We start from the raw sequence: 21,360 nt of genomic DNA, 5'->3' as shown, positions 1-21,360 counted from the left end.
AATTTATGAATGATTCGTAAAATTATGAAGTATTCATAGAACAACATGAAACATTCGTAAAACTACGAATGGCTTGTGATGCTGTAACGTAAAAATTGTGGAATGAAACATTCGTTTTTGGATGTTTATGAGTTATTCATTTTTCGAACGAAGCATTCATAAAATAATGAGCGTTTCATTAAAAAAATTAATCATTCGTCATGAAATTATTCGTAAAATTATAAATATAATGTGGGAAAATACTATGCAAGAATGGTTCGTAATATTACGACTTTTTTTCTGACAGTGAAGTTTCGTCAAAATTCGGCCAAAATCCCTTTGTTGAGGGGTCCTACTTGAAAGATCTTATCTGGGAGTCACCCCAAGACAATCTTATCTTAAACGCAAACGACTTTAACTCAGTTTGACCATTTGGGACGCATACGACAGTAAGCGGAATATATTTCTACATGCACCATCGGTTACTTCGATATTTCATCTTAAGGGGGCACACCAGTGTTCTCAAACGGGCGGTCCGGCTCGGCCCACGGCGTCCCTAGCCTCTGTCGCGCTAGAACCCGGCCCGGCCCGGCGACTTGAGCATGGGCCGGGCGGCGGCCCGGCCCGTCTTTTGGCATGGGCCGTCTCACGGCCCGCTCCGGCCCGCCGCTTAGATCTAGGGAGTGGCGTGGCGTGGCGCTGCGTTGCGTCGCCGTTGTCCGGCTCGGCATGGCCCGGCCAGGCCCGGCCTGGCCGACGCCGACGGACGCCCGGCTCCGGCTCAGCAGGGCCCGGCCGGCTGACGCACGTTTGAGAATGCGCGCGCGTCGTTCAAACGTGTCATGGGACGCGGCACTGGGGAGGCAGGCCCGCTCGCTCCGCTTCGCTCCTGCTCCCTACCGATAGGGGCGAGGTGTGTGTGTGTGTGTGTGGGGGGGGGGGGGGGTCAATAACTTGAAGGAACATATGTATTAAATAATATGCAGTTTAGATTGTAACATAAATTTTATTTATTTTTCCTTCTAAGGAATCTTAGGTAAGAGGCCAAAAAGACCATGGAGCTAAGGTGTCCAGCACTCAGCCTGTTTCTCCTCGAGTTCAAAATAAAGCCCGCCTTGGACCACACTCTCTCGCTTGTTGCGGCAGTGGCCAGTTTTCCCAGCTCTCGCAGGGCTAATTTGGCCAACTTTGGGAAACCGTCTGGTCGGTCCTGTGAAAAAAAGGGGGGGGGGTTAGAATCGGAACATTTAGGTTAGCATGTTCGGCAGCTTGCAAAAACTCACCAATAGTCTCCAGTGCTCCAGGAGGAGTTCAGCTGGTACTGGAGCCACATTCGTGGCCAGGTACCTGGACACCTCATCCTGCGGTGTGTTGGGGATGGCGGCCTGACGGTAACGATTGTACTTCGTGTCGAGGCGCCTGGCCTTCGGAGGGGATGGAGGGGTGTCGGTGTCATCGGGGTTCACAGCGCCCGTGCCGCCATCAGCATCGCCATCAATCAGAGATCGGACATGGGCCTTGACCTGCGCAAAAAGAATAAAATAAAAGCAATGCATTTTTGACTCTCGGATTGACGAGACACTTAGATGGGCCAAATTACCTCCTCCTTCTCCTCCTCAGGCAGCATCGATAGTTCCTTGAAGTCAGGCCACAAAAAATTTGCGACCTTGGCCTTCATGCTGGGCTGAAACTTCGCTCCAAGGAACACCAAGCACCTCTCCTTGATGACAGCAAGGTGATGGCTGTCATCAGGAGAGGGCAGGCAGTGGTCCCTGAGGCCAGTAGACACGAGAAGGACGTACGGGAGAGTGGGGTGGTTCCTGTTGTCTCCTTCAAGAGTTTTAGTTTCCTCCTTAAACTCTTGAAGGAAACTAATGAGCCACTGTAGCATCTCCCTGTCGATCTTCTCCATCCGTGTCTCCTGCCCTTCTTGGAGAGACAGCAACTCCACAATCTGCAAATAAAATTAAAGGTTTAAATATGTGACGGCGAGGGCGGTTCGGTCTTTGGCGCTGCGCGAGGCGCGTCATGTGGGTGGCGCCACGGCCACGGCGGGGGCGGGAGCGGCACGGCGGGCGGGGGTGGCACGGCGGGCGGGGGTGGCACGGGGGGCCCGGGGGTGGCAGGGGGGGGCGGCACGGCGCACAGTGGGCCAGGAAGCCTGTTTAGGCGGACATAATTCCATTTTTTCAACTCTCGAATCTTTAAGTTTTTTTTCGTGATAACTTTCCCCAATACCCCAAAGGGAAACCAGGATTGGACGGAATTTCAACACAGGGACACTTTTATAGCCAACATACAGGGGTCAAACACGCACCAAACGATTTGCGCTACTTTGGTGCAGTAAATATGCATGATTTTCCCAAAAGCAAAAAACACTTATTAATTTTTGTCCAGCATACTTTTTTTTGGCACCACGTGAAAGGGCGTTTTTTTACGAAAATTTACATACATTTTCATTTGACTTTGGACGATTTTTGTGGTGTCCAGCTTTATTTTTACTACGCTTTGACAAAAATTTTCAAAAATTTAAAACTTTGCAGAGGCGGCACTTTTTTTTTTTAACGTTGTTTAACGGCCTCCTTCAGTCCTTGCGGAAGCCAACATGCCAAGGAACAAAACCCAAAAGAATTTAGCTGCACCTACTTGCCCTTTTAGTTGTAGGGTCTCCCAAACATCGCCGAAAATGCGAAAAACACCCCGCGCAGCGCAACCCCTTCCCGGCGCAACGGAGGGGCCGCTGCATAGTAGTTGCTTGTAATGATTAGAGTTGTGCATGTCAGAGTTTTTCTTCAACGCGAGTATGCTTGTTTAGGGTTTTTTCGTTGTTTAATTTTGGGGGTAACAGGTCCCCCTTTTTATCAGATGATGTCAAATTTCACACTGGGGGGCTGATATTGTCTAAAAAAGGATTCCTCGCCCCTCAAAAAAACCCCCCCACTACGAAGTTACACGCCAAAATAACGATTGGTACGGCCTAGGAGAATTATGTCCGCCTAAACCCGGGTTCGTGGCCCACTGTGCGGGGGGGGGCAGCTCGCAGCCTGTGACTCGGCGGCGGCGCGGCCAGGGTGGCTCGGTCTCGGCGAGGGTGGCGGCACCGGCATGGCGGGGACGGCACGGCGGGGGCGGCGCGGCGGAGGCAGCTCGCAGCCTGTGACTCGGCGGCGGCGCGGCCAGGGTGGCTCGGTCTCGGCGAGGGTGGCGGCACCGGCATGGCGGGGGCGGCACGGCGGGGGTGGCACGGCGGGGGTGGCACGGCGGGACACGGTTTGGAGCGCCTGGCTGTGGAAGCGTCGCGAGACGCGCAACGGCGGCCGCGGGGTGGTGTCGTGGGCTTTGCATGCGCGACGTGCAACTTACCTCGTCATACATGAGGTCTACAGATGCGAGCATGGAATGCATCGAGTTCCAACGAGTTTCACATTCTTGAATGACCTTTCTTGAGAGAGAGGAGGCTAGCCCCGAAGCCTTCAAGTAAGTGACCAATTCCTTGGCCTCTTTGATCAAGATCAGGACCTCCATCAGGTCCCGCAACTCGGCGACGCTGCTCTTCATGGCCGCGACTTCCTCGGTGTCCTCTGGCTTGGCGGCAAGGTGGGCCCTCAGTGAGGCCAGCTCACCAGCTGCCACGCTGCCCTTCTTCTCAAGAGGGCCGAGGAAACCGATCAGGTCTGAGGCGTCGCCTTCGTTGAGGACCTCGATGAGGTCCTGCCGACCAAGGGCGGCAAGAACAGCAAGGACCTGCAATAAAATATTTAGTTTAAAAACCGAAATTTTTTTGAAGAGAAATGTGAAAATGCATGTAGCTTACCTTTTTCTTGTGCGACTGCAACGATTGCAGCATTTTGCAGTTGTTGGAGGAGAACTGCTGTTGGGGCAGTGGAAGGGCCTTCTTCAGCTCCCTCAAGGCCACTCCTGGCACAATCAGGTCGGGCTTTGCTGCCTTGACTGCCCTCACTACATTTTCACTGTCCTGCAGCAGCTTCTTTCCGGCTGGGCTCAATGCCTCCATGGCCTTCTGCCTCAGCTCGTAAAAGGGGACAGTGAAGGTGCTCCGGACACACGTATTGATCTGGTGCGCTGCGCAGTCTTCCCTGTAAAAAATGTAAAAAAAAATCGTTAAATTACAGTGTTCAAAGTGGTCCCCCCCCCCGGGCCTCCAAGCGCCCCCCCCCCTCTCCCCGTTTCGGACCCCTACTCCTGTCCCCGCCCCGCCCCGCCCTTCACACCCACTCCTTCCAATCCAAGATTTTCACTGTATTTACTTGGAGAGGTCCTCTAGTGCCTTCTTGATGTTGGCACCCCTGTCGGTAATCCAATCAATGCGGCGGAATTCCTCCCGTGTGATGCCTATCTCCTCCATGGCATCATACATGGCCTTGAGGATGTTGCTCCCGGTCGCCTTCATTGCAGACGGAAACTGCGCCACCACCAAGTCGTGCGTCTCTGAGGCCTTGCCCGTCTCGTCGACGAACGCCACGGTGATGGCGATGAAGTGCTTCTTCTCGTTGTCGTCCGTCCACATGTCGGTCGCGGCCTGGCAACGCATGTCCTCGATGGCTTTCTTCACGCGCGGCACCAGCTCCTGCACGAACTTCTTCGCCCTCGAGTCGATGCGGTTCATGACCGTGTTGGCTTGGGGCATAATGTTTCGCACATCGATGCGGCCCTTGCAGCGTGCCGCAATGTCGGCCACCGTCTGCATGAGGTCCACGACGGCCTCGCTCGTGATCAGGTGGACGGCGCCCATGCTCTCGGCGCACGTGTCCGCCACCTTGTCGATAAACACGTCGCGGAGTTGCGCCGACACCGGCCGGAAGCCTTGGCCCGGAGCGCTGCTCGCGGAGTGCAACTGGCCTGAGCAATACTTCTCCACATGTTTCTTGAGCGAGGACGGTCCACCAGACGATATGAGCACCGCCCCGCACGCGAGACACACTGCCGTCCCTGCCTCTATCTTGGTGTTGTCCCGCCACACGACCACGTGGAAGCCGTCCCACGCCGGGCTCTTCGTCGGCTTGCCGTTGGCCAGCTCCTTGGGCCGCGTCTTCCACTCCCCTGACGCCAGCTTCTCCTCAGTCTCCTTGATCAGGTCTCTTGGTGTCGAGGCAGAGGCTTCGGACGACGAGGTTGATGGGGTCGGCGACACGAGCGGCGGCTGCGCGACGGCGGCGAGAGGCACAACAAGGGCGGGGACGGGGGGCAAGTCGGGCTGGGCGGCGGGTATCTCCACGTTGATGGGGCCGAGGCCAAGGCCAGGGCCAGGGCCGGGGCCACATTCACCTTGCACAGGAACTTGAGCTCTTTTCCTCTTCATGGCTTGGCGGCGCCGTAGGGCCAGACAGACACAAACAATAATACACTGCGATCGGCAAACGAAGCGGCGCGACGGACTGACGACTGACTCTGCTACTGACCGCTACACTGTCTCGCAGCGGCAGCCGGCGCCGGCAGCGCTGCAGCTCCGTTCGCTTTGGCTGGCTTGGCTCGGATTGGCTGGCTGTAACGTCACGTCACCAAGAAATTGGTGACTGCAGCGCTGCGCCATGGGTGCGCGAAAATCGGAAGTTGTGACGCGACGCAAAATAACAATGGTCTGTGTAGCCCGTAGTGTGTATACCGATACCGAACCATGGAAACGCATCTTCATCGTGTATCAGTTTGAAAACTAAGTGAATTTGATGGTGCTTCTGGCGTTGCGCATAAGGGAATTCCCTTTTAAACAAGCGCGCCACGCCGGCGGAGCGCGGGTGGGTGACGTGACGTAGGGAGCGAGAGAGAAGCGGTGGAAGGGGAGCATGGGCTCGCCAGCGCCAGCGCCGGCGGCCGGCGGTGGAGCCAAGACCCATGGGCCGTGCCCCGGCCCATGGGCCGAGGCCGCCCACCCGCTTCGGGAGACCTCGGGAGCTTGGATGTTCGGCTCGGCCCGACTGCTCGCCGAAGCGCCACGGCCCAGCATTGTCGCTCTCACTCGCACAGCCGAGGCGGCGGGCCGAGCCGGACCGCCCGTTTGAGAACACTGGGGCACACCAGTAAAAATCCTCAAATTTTAGGTTTTTTTTTTAATTTTACTCTTTTTTCTGCCTTTTATGTCGAGTTGAATGCTGCGAACCCGACCTTGAAATTTCGGAATACTATAACTTGCATACATTTTACAAGTTGATTTTGACTTGATGTAAATCAGGGACGATACCCAAACCGAAACGATACCAGGGCCGTTCCGACAACAGTTTGCACTTCTGATTAAGGGAGCACACCAGTGAAAATGCAGAGGTTTCAAAAAACGACTATTCTGATAAAAGTAAACTAAATATCCGATTGATATTTTATTCTTGGCTCAAAATATTATCAAATCAAAGAAAAATCAGTAGGGGAGGGCGGTGTGGCGATGGCAAGACGGGCCGCCAGTGCACTTCATTTTTCTGCGACCTTGCTTTACTCCAGCCACGATTCCGCCTCTCTGGATTGAGCCTCGAGCACGGGATTTGAAAATCTCTCACCAGGACACATGTGGCTATGGTCTGAACCACGGTCGTGCAAATAGAATGATTTTGAATTTGTGTTTTCAAAAGGTAAAAATCGATGGCTCCTATGAATAAAGACAGATGTGCATCGCGTCCCGCCAACAAAGGCAGAAGTTTTTGAGGGTGCGCCAACAAAGACAGATCTGCGTTTCGGAGTCGTCCTGTGTCCCGACTTTAAACCAACGATGCAGCCCCTGTGTTAGAGATCTCATTTTCGGCATGACATTTTCTCATTCTTATTCACAAATACAAACAACAAATCGAATTACACTTTCGGCAGTTAAATGTGCGTAAGGAAGGAAGAAAGAGGAAGCAGCGCTCCTAGCCTAAAAGCAGATCTGTCTTTGTTGGCACACCCTCAAACACTTCTGTCTTTGTTGGCGGGACGCGATGCAGATCTGTCTTTGATCATAGGAGCCATCGAAATAGAAGCAAATTTTTTAACCAAATTTTTTACGCTTCATGGCTGCTGCTCACGTCCTATTTATGGGATGGCAATTTCCGAGGTTACGACCATAGCCGCAAGTGTAAGGCTCATTTTGCCGCAAACCGCATCAAATTATCTCAATTTTTGCGCCCGTGAGAGTGGCACAAAGGTACCAAAAAGGTGTTTTGAGTAAAAGCCCTTTTAGAAGAAACATAGATTTGACATGTTTTTGGCCCGTCCCGTTTATTTTTTTTGTAAAAAAAAATGACGAAGGGACGGGCATATAGTATGATGCTTGCTGTACGTCCGTCCGTTCGTCCATCCGAGGACTTCCCCTGGTCCAATCTTGACCAAATTCGAAAGCAGCCTCTTCGGGTATCTTTAACAACCAGCTGGCAGCTTCTCCGATCCGAGCCCCGGGGGCGCTGCTGCGGGCGCACCATGGTCTACATGGGGGCGAGGAGGATTTCGGCAACGGATACAGCTAGAAGGGCATGTAAGGGGATTTTTGGAATTAGGGCGATGAGACAAAGTAAACTGTGCTGGTTTCGAGCGAATCGAAGCAGTTTGGACCAGGGTTTAAATCCCAGTGGGGCATACTTAAAACATTCTTTTTATTCAAGTTTTCGCATTGTTTTTGATGTTTTTGAGTGCGCTGATGACGAAAATAACATCTAATTTGACCCCAGACGCAGGATCAAACCTCGTTGGGGTTAAACAAAGGTGAAATTCGCACATTTCTTCACGCACGGGACGAGCCAAAGTTGCCGATGTGTATAGCTACTCGGATTATTCGGATTATAAATGCGCCTTTTGACGTATTTTAGTTCGGTTTGCGCCAAAATGTTACTTTCCTCAACTGCATTTGGGTGGTTCAAGGTTTTTGTAATTGAACTTTAAGTGAAAAACCTGAACGTTAACAATTGGTCTAAAATATGCTAAAATAATTACCTTTTTAGCAACTTAAAAAATGTGCACGAGCCAAAGTAATTGGAATTTTGGGGTGGGGTTTGCGGCGTTCGACTTTGGATGAATAGCAGAAAAAGTAAGATAAAATAAAAAAGAAGGCCACAATTCGACGATTTTCACTGGTGTGCCCCCTTAAAACTCAAAAAGTGTTGCACATGAAACCAAGGGAACAGCTTTTCCTTGTTGATCAAGGCGTGCTCTGCAAACTCAAGTGTGTGCCAGGCACACACTTCCTGGTGCATGCCTGGCAGGCACACACTTCCTGGTGCATGCCTGGCAGGCACACACTTCCTGGTGCATGCCTGGCAGGCACACACTTCCTGGTGCATGCCTCAGGCACACACTTGCTTGTATGCATGCATAAGCGACGGCAAGTGTGTGCCTGAGGCATGCATCAGGCAGTGTGTGCCTGCAGGCATGCATCAGGAAGTGTGTGCCTGGCACACACTTGAGTTTGCAGAGTACCGGAGTTTCGTTCCCATACGGGCCAAGTCCCAATTCCGCTTCCCTGAGTTTTGCAACAAAACTCAGGGAAGCGGAATTGGGACTTGGCCCATATGGGACCAAACTCTGGTACGCCTTGATCAACAAGGAAAAGCTGTTCCCTTGGTTCCAAATTCTGCTTCAACAAAACTCAGGGAAGCAGAATTTGGACTTGGCCCATATGGGAACAATACTCCGGTACGCCCTGATCAACAAGGAAAAGCTGTTCCCTTGGTTCCAGGTGCTACAATTTTTAAATTTAAGTCATACCCGTCAACGGGGCTAACTTGGGATAGTCTGCCCTGTACAGCTTGTTGGCGCTGCCATTCAGCGACGGGGGTTCCTAGCGTCAAACCCGCAGCAGGGTTTTGTTTCAGAGGCGGGTGATTCCGTGCGTAGAGGGTCATTTTGGATGTACCAAATGTTCTTTTTTAAAGTTCAACTTTAGGGGCTAAATTTGGTGTAGATGGCATACATAGTACCCCACAGTACCCCTCTGAGCGTGGCAGCGCTACAACTTGACTTTTAATTTCACCCCCTATGAGATACGGCGGAATTTACAGAAATAATGACGGAATTTACGGATTACGGAATTTACAAAGCGAAGTGTTTCGTCTCCTGACCCGCTGGGTTACAAGATAGGTAAAAACTGTTGACGGTGTCATTTTGAGCATCCAAAATAGCGTTTTTCAGCGAAGGCTGTGGGAACTTTCTCCCTCAGATGGAGGAGCTACGGCCCGAAACGGAATTTACATCTATTTTTACACCCTTACCGTTTGGAACAATTCTGACGGCCTGTAAGCGTCGTTTGACCGCCCCAGGTCCCGTGGGCACGGGCTTCTGGAAGGGTTTTTATGTTCTTTCGATCCCAAGTGGTCGCGAGGTTCTAAAACGAAAAGGAACCCCAGTAGACCGTCAGTTGTGAAAGCAGCATGGGTCACATGGTCACACGGTGGACATTTTCCCATAGGCTGTTTCGGGTTCAACAAGTGATGATACAAAGGTCACCTTCCGTAATTTTGCGAAGAATAAGTCAGGGAAGAGAGTTAAATAGCCAGTTTTCTTTTGATGTGGCTGAGTCATATACTACAGCATGGCAATGTTGTCTTATAGGTGTTGGTGACCATGACGGAACTTACAAAACGACACTTTAGCAGCTTACGAAACCTAGAAAAACAAAAGTTAGATTGACTTATCCACATGAGGACATGGTCCTCGTTTAGTAAAACAAATTTGAATTGCCCAAGCTACTAAATCAACCTCAGTTCAGGCGCAAGGCCCCGGTGACCTGAAATGACCCCCTACGCACGGAATCACCCAGGCCTCAGGGCACGCGCGGAAAGGTAGAAAAGGCGCACAACATCACAATTAGTATTTGAGAAACGGGAGACTACATAATAGGGTTTTTGACAAAATATGTCAAACATTGACAAGTTGACCCTAGTGCAAGGAGTGAAATGCAAATTTGGCCGATTAGTGTCTCTGGGCTGTTAGATCATAAACGTTCGCAAAAGGCCGTTGATTATAGTTTTCCCATCTTTGGCCCAGACTGCATTTTATCAAAAATCGAAATTTTACGGGGTAACTTGGGACAGTCTTTTCCTCATGTTTCCAGCAGTCCTAGCCTCCAAGGAGTTGACTAACCCGGTTCCTGACATAACATAAACTTCGGATTTTACGCTGGTAATGGAAAGAGATGCCTTGCTCTGCAGATTTGTCTTCTGGTAATGCATATTTCGAAATTTTCAGAAAATGCCTAGAAAATACCAGTAGAAAAGAGAGTTCCACGTAGAGCCATAGATATAGTCCAATATCGGTCCTAAAAGAGTTCCTACGCCTGAATTCTAGGTCTACATGTTGTGACTTAAATTTATCACATCCATTAACATCAATAGATGCATGGGAACGTAGCTAATTACCTACTGACCCTAGTTACCCCCGGTCATGGGGTAACTTGGGACACTCTTTCGAGACCGCTTGGAAACGATGTAATCGAGGCAAATGAACCGGACAAGCATGAAATCATGAGGAAAGGGTCAAACTTTAACATAGTTAGGATCCAATGGTCTGGGTTGAAAATCTTGCGTCTGGCGTTCAAAAAAACGTGAAAAAGTGTCCCAAGTTACCTCCGTTGACGGTATGTGCAAACTGTTGTCGTATCGGCCCTGGTATCGTTTCGGTTTGGGTATCATCCCTTATGTAAATAGCTTCCAAGCTATCTTATTTTCCAATCTTTCATGTCGAGTCGAATGCAGCAAACCTGATCTTGAAATCCGAAATACTTCAACTTGCATGCATTTTACAAGTTGATTTTGACTTGATGTAAACAGCATCTTCGCTACTTACACGACAAGCACGTCACTTTGAAATTAGGTGTACACTGACTAGTGACCGGACTAAATAAGCTTTTTCATTAGAATGCAAATCTTCCGAAACGCGTTAAAAATATGCCGCAAATGGAGCAAATTTACTCGTTTGTGTCGAATTTTAAAGTGAATAGACTGAGATAAGGCAGTGGCTGGAGTCAGGGGTGTACCGTTCACTGACTGGATGATGTCACTTGCCCGCGTCATATGGTTATGCCCTTGGAAGGGAATTAAACTTTTGCGAGGACGTCCTTTTTCCATTCACGCCCATCCCAACGGCATCAAACAAGTCCCGCAGTGCCAGGGGCGGCACAGTGGGTCAGAACCCCTATTTCCGTGATCATAGGGTCTAAATTTAAAGTGACTTTGGAACCCAACCAATACCGCTTCTCCACTCAAAAATGTCCAATGAACTCAAATCAAGCTTTGGTTTGGCGATAGGACGCATCGTATTTGAATGGCAGGGCTGCAAAGTCAGAATTTGTATCTATATTTTCATGATTTTGTGTAAATCGCACATTATCGCTTCCTCCCAGTTTGGATGCAGACCATTCCAGGTAGCCTGCATATCAGCACGGAACTTTAATTAATACTGTATAAAAATGTGCTGGGAGAGAACCAGACCCGAACTTCGTCCATCTAAGGGTTATACAGACAACACTTCCAAGCAAAATATTGCCCAAAATGCCCAAATTCGACATAAATTGGAGGAAAAGTTATGTTACCCCCCGACCATTTCAACTGGGATCGGTAGGTGGATGCTGTAGCTACTTTGGGCAACCGGCCGTTCAACCGCACTCAGCCGCAATTTTTTTTAGCACCGATTTTTGATAATATTAGCATGTCTAAAAATAATTGGTTTTTGACGGTTATGTGTTTTTGATGCCAAATCGGCTTCAGCGCCTCTCCGCATCTGATTTATGTAGCTTCCTGAGTACAAATGTCTTGTTCGAACGTGTTTGAACGTGTTCAAATGCGTCCAAACCTGCTCGGACGAGTTCAAACATGTTCGGACGTCTGAAAGTGTCCAAATGTGTTCAAACGTGTGTTCGAACGTGTCCGAACACGTCTGAGCTTGTCGGGACGCGTCCCAACGTGTTCGAGCGTGTTCAAACGTGTTCGAACGTACTCGAACGTGTTATCGGTACGCGTCGACGTTCTAACGTTGTGGTTAGTGTCGGTGTGTGTCGGGAAGTCTCCCGTCTTGTTAAGCGTAAGAACTTGATGAAAACTGTTACTCGTCAATACGTGTCGGAACAAGTCCAAAATTCACTATACGTGTTGGTACCGTTAAAACGTCTCTGCGCTAATTGGCTGAGCGATAGCGAAGCCTGTTACTATATTGGGGTTGAAAAGTTTTTCCTGTCTGTCTGTCTGTCTGTCTGTGTGTGTGTGTCCGCACTACTCCTCCTGAACGGCTCGGCCGATCTCGGTGAGATTTTGCACACTTTTTGGGCATGTCCTTGGCTCGGCACACGCGAAATTTCACTATCCTAGCTCAACTGGTTCAGTTTTTATAGCCGAAAAACACCTAAAAAACGGCGAAAAATCGAGTTTTCTGCAGGCAGATCACTTCTGTCTTGAAGAAGGGGGGTCTGGGGGGCGGAGCCCCCCAGCCCCGACAAGTTAAAAAGTTACAAGGGATCTAGAATGAAGGGGGTTCTGGGGGGCGGAGCCCCCCAGCCTGCATCAAGTTAGAAGTAACCGACGATGGACAAGCCATTGCCTGCCGAAGGCAGGCTAGCGCCGCAGGCCAAGGTAGGTACGCCAGGCGCGGATTGGAGGAACAGGCAGCGAGACATCGCGAAGCCTGTTACGACAAGACGCGGTCTGGCGTAAACCTACCTTGTACAAACTGTTCAGTGCGTGTTGGAACGTGTCACGTTGCTTAGACGTGTCAAACCTTGTTAGTACTAGTCCACGCTCGATATAAGAATGCGCTCTCATTCCAGGAGCGTGACATCACGTTAAAACGAACGTGACAAAGTGTCACATTCGTTTGAATGTAAATCTACTAAAAATTAGTTTTTTTCACATTCAAACGAACGTGTCACAATGCTCAAACGAATGTGACATTTTGTCACGTTTGTTTCAACCTGATGTCACGCTCCTGGAATGAGAGTGTGAACTAGTTTCGGGTGCCGTATTTACATCATACCCCAAATAAACCATACACCTTACACCAATACACAAAAAATAGTCAAAAACCTCCATTTTCACCCAATTTTAACCTTTAATTGACGAAATATGCATATTTCTGTTGTCCTGTGGTCCTGAATTTTTGCACAGCACCTGCTTATACCATAATCTATGCAACAAAATAGCATTCTTTGCAATTTAGTGTTAATTGGATTTATACATTAGCCAAATATACCTTTTAAACACAATTATGCAAACCTGACTTTTTCCATCTCTAAAGGGACCTTTTAGGAAGCTTCAGTTAAAATTTCATCCAATTCGGTCAAAAAACGGCTGTGCAGGAGGCCGTGATCACGAAAATAGGGGTTCTGGCCCACTGTGGGCGGTTAACGTTTCCATTGTGGAAGAACGTAGTTTTAATGCCTTTGTTTAACCACTGCTATCCCTCCCCGTGCTGCAGGTCCCCCACGGGCGCGGCCGCAGACTCCGCGGTGGACGGGATCCTCAACGTGTCCTGGCCCTCGAGCACCGCGACGACTCCTCGCTACGTAGACGTCGGCGCCACCATGCAGCTGCGCCAAGGCTTCCCTCTGGACGCCACTTTCCGATTTTGGGAGACAGTGTACCGAGCGGTCGGCCGCCAAGCGGGCAGCGGTTGACTGGAGCAGGATGCCTTCATGTCACTTGCATTGCAATGTTCAAAGATATGTCCTGGCAGATTTGCAGTTGAAATGTCTTTGAGTAAATTTTAAGCTGTGTTACAGTCAGGTCAGGGATGGTAAACTACGAAGCCAAATTTAGCCGGTCTTCTTTAAAAGATACAAAGAACCTTCTTGATGCGAAGAAAACGTAGGTTCGCGCTATGCGAGCACCATTTTCATCGTGTAATGAGGAATATGTTCGTGAGACATTAAGCGCGTGATCCATGTGTTGAGACTGATCCATTTCTATTCTAGTCATTTTCAGCTAAGAGGCTCTATGTTTATAAAGACAATAAAGTGTTTAAAAACAACAAGAAACGATTGTTTGTAATAATTTTAGCTAAAACCTAAGTGGTGAAAGCCCAGCAGGGATGATACCCAAACCGAAACGATACCAGCGCCGCACAGTGGGCCACGAAGCCGGTTTAGGCGGACATTATTCCATTTCTTTAACTGTCAAATCTTTAAGTTTTTTTTTTCATGACATCTCTTCCCAATACTCCAAGGAACCAGGATTGGACATAATTTTAACACAGGGGTACGTTTTAGCCAACATAGAGGTAGTCAAACACGCACCTAACGATTTGCGCTTCTTTGGTGCAGTAAATATGCATGATTTCAAACGCATAAAACACTTATAAAATTTCGTCCAGCATACTTTTCATTAACATCACGTGGAAGGGCGTTACTTTACGAAAATTTACATACATTTACATTTGATTTTGGACGATTTTTGTGGCGTCCAGCTTCATTTTTACTACACTTTGACAAAATTGTCAAAATTAAACCTTTGCAAAGGCGGCACTTTTTTGTTTAACGTTGTTAAACGGTCTCCTTTAGTCCATGCGAAAGCCAACATGCCAAGGAACAAAACCCAAAAGAATTAAGCAGCAGCTACCTGCAGCTGTGAGTTGTAGGGTCTCCCAATCATCGCGGAAAAGGCGGAACATGGTCCCGCGCAGCGCAACGCTTCCCCGCGCAACGGAGGCGCTGCTGCATAGTAGTTGCTTGTAATGATTAGAGTTGTGCATGTCAGAGTTTGTCTTCAACGCGAGTATGCTTGTTTTGGCTTTTGCGTTGTTTAACTCATGAAAACGTAGAAAAGGTGTCAGACCATGTCTTGGCGTAACAGATCACTATCCATAAGATATATTGTCAAATTTCGCACTAGGGGTGCTATCTAAAACGGATTCCTGCCCCTCAAAACTCTTGACTACCAAGTGACATGCCAAAATAACCATTGGTATGGCCTGGGAGAATTATGTCCGCCTAAACCGGCTTCGTGGCCCACCCTTGCAAAAAAGAAAATATATGGAAAATATGTGTCAGACTCCAAATATGTTTCATGCATTGTCAATATAATTGTATCTTGCTCAATATATTGCAAATTATCTTGCGCAATACGTGGTTTATATATGGGGGTATATATTGGTGCCCGTTAATATATTTTGCATATATTTCCCCATATATTATTATCTTCGCGAAATATGTGTTTCAATATCTGAAACGGTCCCCGTCTTAGGATGGGGCAGTGTGAGGAGGGCAGACTTTCAAGTAACTTTTCTTAAAATCTTTTTGGCCTTGGATGTTGAAAGGCGGCTCTATTTCTCAACATGATTTTATATTGTAAAATATATTGACGCCATATCGAGGGGTCCTCAACATTTCCTCAGGATTTCTCAACATTTCTTGGAGACTTAAACGCATAGAAAAGAACCTTTCCCCTGCTCAATATATCGAGGGGTCCTATTCAAAAGATCTTATCTGCGCGATCCCCCCAAGACAATCTTATCTTAAACGCATGCGGATTTCACCCAGTTTGACCAGTTGGGACACGTACGAGGGTAAGCGGAATATATTTTTACATGTACTTTTGGTTTCTTTGATCTTTCATCTCCACATTTCAGTGAATTTTATCACAAATTATTTTGATTTGTAGCTGTATTAAATGATCAAACTGAGTAAAATTCACATGCGTTTAAGGGGGGACATCACTCCAAAAACAGTGCTTTTGTAAAAACGCCACAAAAACCAAACGGAAAGAGAAAAATTGTTCATATTTTAACAGATAAAGTACAAAACAACACTAAATCAATCCGCCAGGGCAGTACAGCGCTTTCGTTGAAAACGCATTTTTGAGTGTTAGGTTAGTCCATTTCGCACGGTTGCAGCGCTGGACGCCAAACGGTTTGACCTAGAACAACGAAATTTTGTGACAGCCTTCCTGAGATGTCTGGCTATGGTGGGTACCTCAATCACATTTAAAAAAACATTTTTAGTTGTATTTGTGACATACCAAAAAAAATTGTTGAATTTTTTTGGTCGAAATTGTTTAATTACGAACGTTTAATAAATAATAAAAATTGACCAATGCAAATTATTTTGCTACCCACCATAGCGGCATGTCGTAGGAGCTTCCATGCTAAATCTCCCCGCTGTAGCTCAAAAACTGCGCCCTAGAGGACTGCAACCGTTTGCAATTTTATGTTCCGAGAAAAACGCGATCAAAGTTGGGGAAACTGGGCTTTTCCCCTATGCATGTTTGCGGCCCACAACCTCCTAAAACTGCAATTTTTTGAATTTTGGAATGCGGTTTTTGCCATTCGACGCAGAAAAGAATGGTCTATAGCATAAACTAATAAAAAAAAGTTGCAATTTTTGATCATTTTGGAGTGATGTCCCCCCTTAATATAAGATTGTCTTGGGGGGAACGCGCAGATAAGATCTTTTGAATAGGGCCCCTCGATATATTGAGCAGGGGAAAGGTTCTTTTCTATGCGTTTAAGTCTCCAAGAAATGTTGAGAAATCCTGTTTAACAAGTGAACTGGAACAGTTCGGAAATTTTAAACGTCTTTTTTGGGCGTAGCGCGAAAAGTTCTTCTAGGCGGTGACGGTAGCACCACAATTGGATGTCCTCGTAAGGCGAAGTTTACATTTTACATAGTTAAGAAAGTCTCACTCTGGGAAAAAATCACGGTAAATCCTGTAGTGATAAGTTCAGCTGTCACTGTAGTTCAGAGTACAGGATTTGCAGTACTTTTTTGACAGGATCTACTGTACTTTGTACGGGATTTACTGTACCACAGGAGTGGAGTACGGAATATCCTGTCCCAGGTACAGTAAATACTGTCGCCAGGCACAGTAGATCCTGTGTTCTAAACTACAGTAAATCCCGGCAAAAAAATTAACGGGATTTACTGTGGTTTTTTCGCACAGTGTGGTTGCGCACAGTGCTTTGAGTCGTCAGACTCCCCCCAGACAAAAAGATTTCACGCCCGTTACGGGCACAGCCCGAGCAAATCTGGGCACAGCACGGGCGTGTACGGGCTCAGTACGGGCACAGCACGGGCAGGTACGGGCGCAGCATCCGAAGGCGGGTCGAGGCTCGAACCCGCGTGGGGGCAAATGCGGGCAAGTACGGGCAAATGCGGGCAAGCACGGGCAAGTGCGGGCATACGCGGGCATACGCGGGCAGATGGGTGATTCCATGCGTAGGGGGTCATTTTGGATGTACCAAATGTTCTTTTTTAAAGTTCAACTTTAGGGGCTAAATTTGGTGTAGATGGCATACATAGTACCCCACAGTACCCCTCTGAGCGTGGCAGCGCTACAAGTTGACTTTTATTTTCACTCCCTATGAAATACGGCGGAATTTACAGAAATAATGACGGAATTTACAGATTACGGAATTTACAAAGCGAAGTTTTTAGTCTCCTGAACCGCTGGGTTACAAGATAGGTAAAAACTGTTGACGGTGTCATTTTCAGCATCCAAAATAGCATTTTTCAGCGAAGGTCGTGGGAACTTTCTCCCTCAGATGGGGGAGCTACGGCCCGAAACGGGAAATTTTCATCCATTTTTACACCCTTACCGCTTTGAATCTTCTGACGGCCTGGAAGCGTCGTTTGACCCCCCAGGTCCCGTGGGCACGGGCTTCTGGAAGTGTTTTTTATGTTCTTTCGATCCCAAGTGGTCGCGAGTTTCTAAAATGAAAAGGAACCCCAGTAGACCGTCATTTGTAAAAACAGCATAGGTCACATGGTCACGCGGTGGACATTTTCCCAAAGGCTGTTTCGGGTTCAACCAACCCCAGGTCACTCTTATGGAGGGGACGGGGACAGTTGATTGGCTGCGCAGTTTGCTGCCAACACAACGCGCTAAAAAATTGTCACATGAAGATGCCTATTTATTTGAAAAGGAAGTCGTTTATTCAAGTTATAAAATTATCGAAACATTAACAATACATGTTTTTATCGTCGTGTATAGTTAAAAGCCCCTCACGCGTATTTTGAACATCACTACTCTTTCGGAGAATTTTGGTGGAATTTCAGGTTTAGGTTGTTGCTTTTAGCGTAAACAAACTGGTTTCCTTGCTAGGTTATAATTGTATACATTGCATAGATTCATTGTCTAAAGTGACAATTGATTTGATTTTGATTTTGGGAGGTGAGTAGTGAAAGTGCATTGTCCTAAACTGAGCAGTTCCTTCTCAAATCTAGATGTTTTGCAATCTTAGTCAGCTCCTTGTCATAAGAGTTTTGCTTTTCTGTCAGTGCATGTGTTCCTGATGCTTTATTCCTTTAAGATGATCTTTCTTTGAATGCTCATCCTAAAATTTTAAAAGAAAAAGCTTTATTTTTTAATACCCAGCTGGTATTACTTTTCACCTTGTTTCATCCCAAATTACTCCCTCCTCCTGAGTCGGAAACAAAACAATTTCACAACAGTATTCATGTAATGTTTCATTTTTCAATAAAATTAATAGTGTTTTAACACAGGTTATATATGCCATGATACCTGTGTTAAATCATTATCAATTTTGTAGAGAAATGAAACATTACATGAATACTGTTGTGAAATTGTTTTGTTTCCGACTCAGGCGGAGGGAGTAATTTGGGATGAAACTAGATGAAAAGTAATACCAGCCAGGTATTAAAAGATGAAGCTCTTTCTTTTAAAATTTCAGGACGAGTGTTCGTCTGAGGCCTTGCAACAGGTTCCTACTGGGGTAGGTTCGGTAAGAAAACTACACGCAAGCCTCGGGTAAGAAAAGAACACCCGTTATATCTCCGAACTGAAACTACACTGAACCATCACGATAGTGGTTTTAGAAAGATTGGTCATCCCGCTGACAAAAAATAAATTTAGCCCAGTTCTACATATAATATTTAGAATCAAACTGCACTGCACTTTGCCATTCTGTTTCAAATTGAATCATTGAATTGTTTTCAGGTTGTCAATTATGAAGCAGTGCAGTGTGGAGGGCTGCACTGTGACAGCACTAAGCCAAGCGGTATGTCCAGAGGGCCTTTTCCGCTTTCCACTCAACCTGGAGAAGTAAGTGAAAAAAATAATTCAAATTTTACCAAACTACCACAGACTTAAATAGATGACAACTCCATATTGACTGTAACTTTGGTGATTGGCCAGCTATAATGCTGTGATAACCCATACCAAAAATATTTATTGTACGACTCATAGTTTGGGCGTACTATGAATGGTTTATTTTCATACCTATTCAGAAACAAGTGGTAGAAAAAGAACGGCGCCAAAAATTCTCTTGATACTACTCAAAGTGTACAATCTTGTATACTATTGGAAAGGGCATCAAAAGACAAATTAAATGCAATCATCAAAAGTTTCAGAGGGTCAGCCCAATTCTTAAAATAAAATTTTGACCTTTTGCACAAAGCACCTTTAACCAATGCGTTAGAAAGTATCTAGAGAATTTTGGACATAGCTGAATTCTTTTTTGCAGCTTATCTCCAACGTAATAGGTCTAAAAATACACAGTTCCTGGTACTTTGAAACTGAGTCATAGAACTATTATTTTTTGCATGGGTTATCATAAACACTATCACTAAGAATGAAAGTGTCTTCATGAATGCAAAATTTGGGGTGAGGTATTGTTAGGATTCGGGGCGGAGACTGCACTGTCTGATGGTTTATTGCCGATTAATGCCGGGCGTACAGAGGTGGTATTGTCAATGATTGGCAGTTGTATTCCGTGGGGACCCTGGAGAAAAAATCGCCAAAATTGCCAAAAATGGTATCTTTAAAGTTTATAGATAAAAATGTGCATAGAAGGTTTCAGATTCAACAGGTTGAACACCTTTAAGCTAAGTGGGTAGTTTCTTTATCTTTTGGGAAAGGGAAAATAACATTAAATCAGTTGTCGTTGGCTTCTACGCTCAACTTCACAGCTTTGCTCAGTCGACAAAAAATTTTGTCGTAGAAAGACTTCCTGCGTTCCTGGTTGACACCTACATGAGTCGTCTTGCATGGACTCTATTCATTGATGACTTCTCGACAAATTTTGGTGACGGAATCTTGATATCAGCCCTATTTTTTTTTTTACAACCCTAAAAGTTTAAAAAAAAGGGGAAAAAAAGTCACTTTTTTTCAATTTTAAAAATTTTAAAAACTCATATCTCAGGACAGAAGTTAAATTTGAAAATTCCGTCACTAAAATCTTTCAATACAATTCAGGATAACCCAAAAAATTTTCAAGACTTTCCGTTGCTATGAAAGACCGGAAGATTTTTCCCCAACGCTCAAAAAAAACAGTAAAAAGCCACTTTTCTCAGAGACTGTTCAACATTTTGGATTGAATTTTTTTGGGAACTCACCTAATGACCCTAATAATTAAGCAAAGTTTCAACTTTCTGGGATTTTTTTGAAGCCTACTTGCAAGTTTCACCAGGGTCCCCCCTTTAAAGGGTTTTAAGCGGGTTTTGACACGCGGCCCTCGTGCGTGCGGATGCGTGTCGGGCGCAAGGGATGGCAGGGCAGGTGCGATTTCGCCGCCTGCCCTTTCGCTCTGTCTCTCTCGCACCCCCGCGGCACTCCCTGGGGCGGAACACTCCAGAGGCGGCCCGGGGGGGGGGCCAAATCGCCTTTTTTTTACTTACAAGGGGAATAGCACTTTTTTTACCTTTGGGGGCTATCTAGGGCACGGTTTTCCCCAAACCCTTTTTTGGTTCGCGCCCCAATTTTTGCGAAAAATTTTTGTGACCCCGGAAAATTTTTCCCCACGCACCCTTTTAATGCCTTTGTACTGAAAAGTGCGGAGGGGGGGTTAAAGGGAATTAGAGAGAGAATTGTGGGAAAGAGTCGGTTGTATTTTGGTTGTAGCAATCTGTAGATGAAGTCTCGAAGCACGACGAGAAGCTGCACGTAGGTCCTCTCTGTAGAGCGGGCTAAGCGCAACTGCCACCACTGTTAAATGTGCGGCAGTTGCCGGACTGGCGGGCTTGCTTCCTGGGTCCTGCTTGGTCGCCTGGCGAGGTGCCCCCCCCCCCCCCCCGCCTCGCTGTACGAGCGTTTGCTCGGGCCTGACACGGGGCCGCGGCGCTGGTAAAGACGGAAATTTCCGTTTTTCCTTCCGCACTGACGCCCACCGTAAGGGTGAGCAGGGCTCCTGGGGCAGGAGCGGCCACCACGGTTTGGGCGTTTGCAGAGGGGCCGGCGGCGGCAGACTGGCTAGGGCGGCCAGCAGAAGCTGCCCGGCGTGGCCCTTTGTCGTGGCCGTTGGCCCGGTCGTCAGGGGCTGACCGACCGCTGCCGCCGTTTTGCTTTTTGGGAGCATTGGCAGGGGCTGCCTTTGCCCTTTGAAAGCAGGCGTAACAGAGGGGCTGTTGCCCGTTCCGCGGCGGGCGCTGGGTCAAGTTCTTGCACTTGCTGCACTTCCATGCTTTCACTTCACCGTTCACATCGTCGGGCTGTTTCTTCCTGTCACCTCCTTCTCCTTTCCCCCTTTTCCACTACC

General features: G+C 47.4%; 1 protein-coding gene across 1 annotated transcript; it reads right to left on the bottom strand.

Moving 5' to 3' along the window:
* Positions 1 to 958: 958 nt before the first annotated feature.
* Positions 959 to 5,299, bottom strand: LOC117650746. Its single transcript, XM_034394344.1, has 6 exons — positions 4,248 to 5,299; positions 3,794 to 4,076; positions 3,343 to 3,723; positions 1,580 to 1,933; positions 1,263 to 1,502; positions 959 to 1,189 (listed from the first exon to the last, which is right to left on the bottom strand). The coding sequence occupies exons 1-6, from the start codon at positions 5,297 to 5,299 to the stop codon at positions 986 to 988; spliced, it is 2,514 nt and encodes an 837-aa protein (XP_034250235.1). The 3' UTR covers positions 959 to 985.
* Positions 5,300 to 21,360: the final 16,061 nt, after the last annotated feature.

This window comes from Thrips palmi, unplaced genomic scaffold, assembly GCF_012932325.1.
Source record: "Thrips palmi isolate BJ-2018 unplaced genomic scaffold, TpBJ-2018v1 HiC_scaffold_5, whole genome shotgun sequence".
Classification (NCBI taxonomy): Eukaryota; Metazoa; Arthropoda; class Insecta; order Thysanoptera; family Thripidae; genus Thrips; species Thrips palmi.
This window is presented reverse-complemented; position numbering and strand designations above follow the sequence as displayed.

Excerpts from the sequence above, each read along its gene's own strand:
- LOC117650746 (XM_034394344.1), bottom strand. The coding sequence starts at position 5,299 with ATGAAGAGGAAAAGAGCTCAAGTTCCTGTGCAAGGTGAATGTGGCCCC. Across the intron at positions 1,934-3,342 it reads TAGACCTCATGTATGACGAG|ATTGTGGAGTTGCTGTCTCT; the intron begins GTAAGTTGCACG and ends TTTTATTTGCAG. Across the intron at positions 1,503-1,579 it reads CTGAGGAGGAGAAGGAGGAG|GTCAAGGCCCATGTCCGATC; the intron begins GTAATTTGGCCC and ends CTTTTTGCGCAG.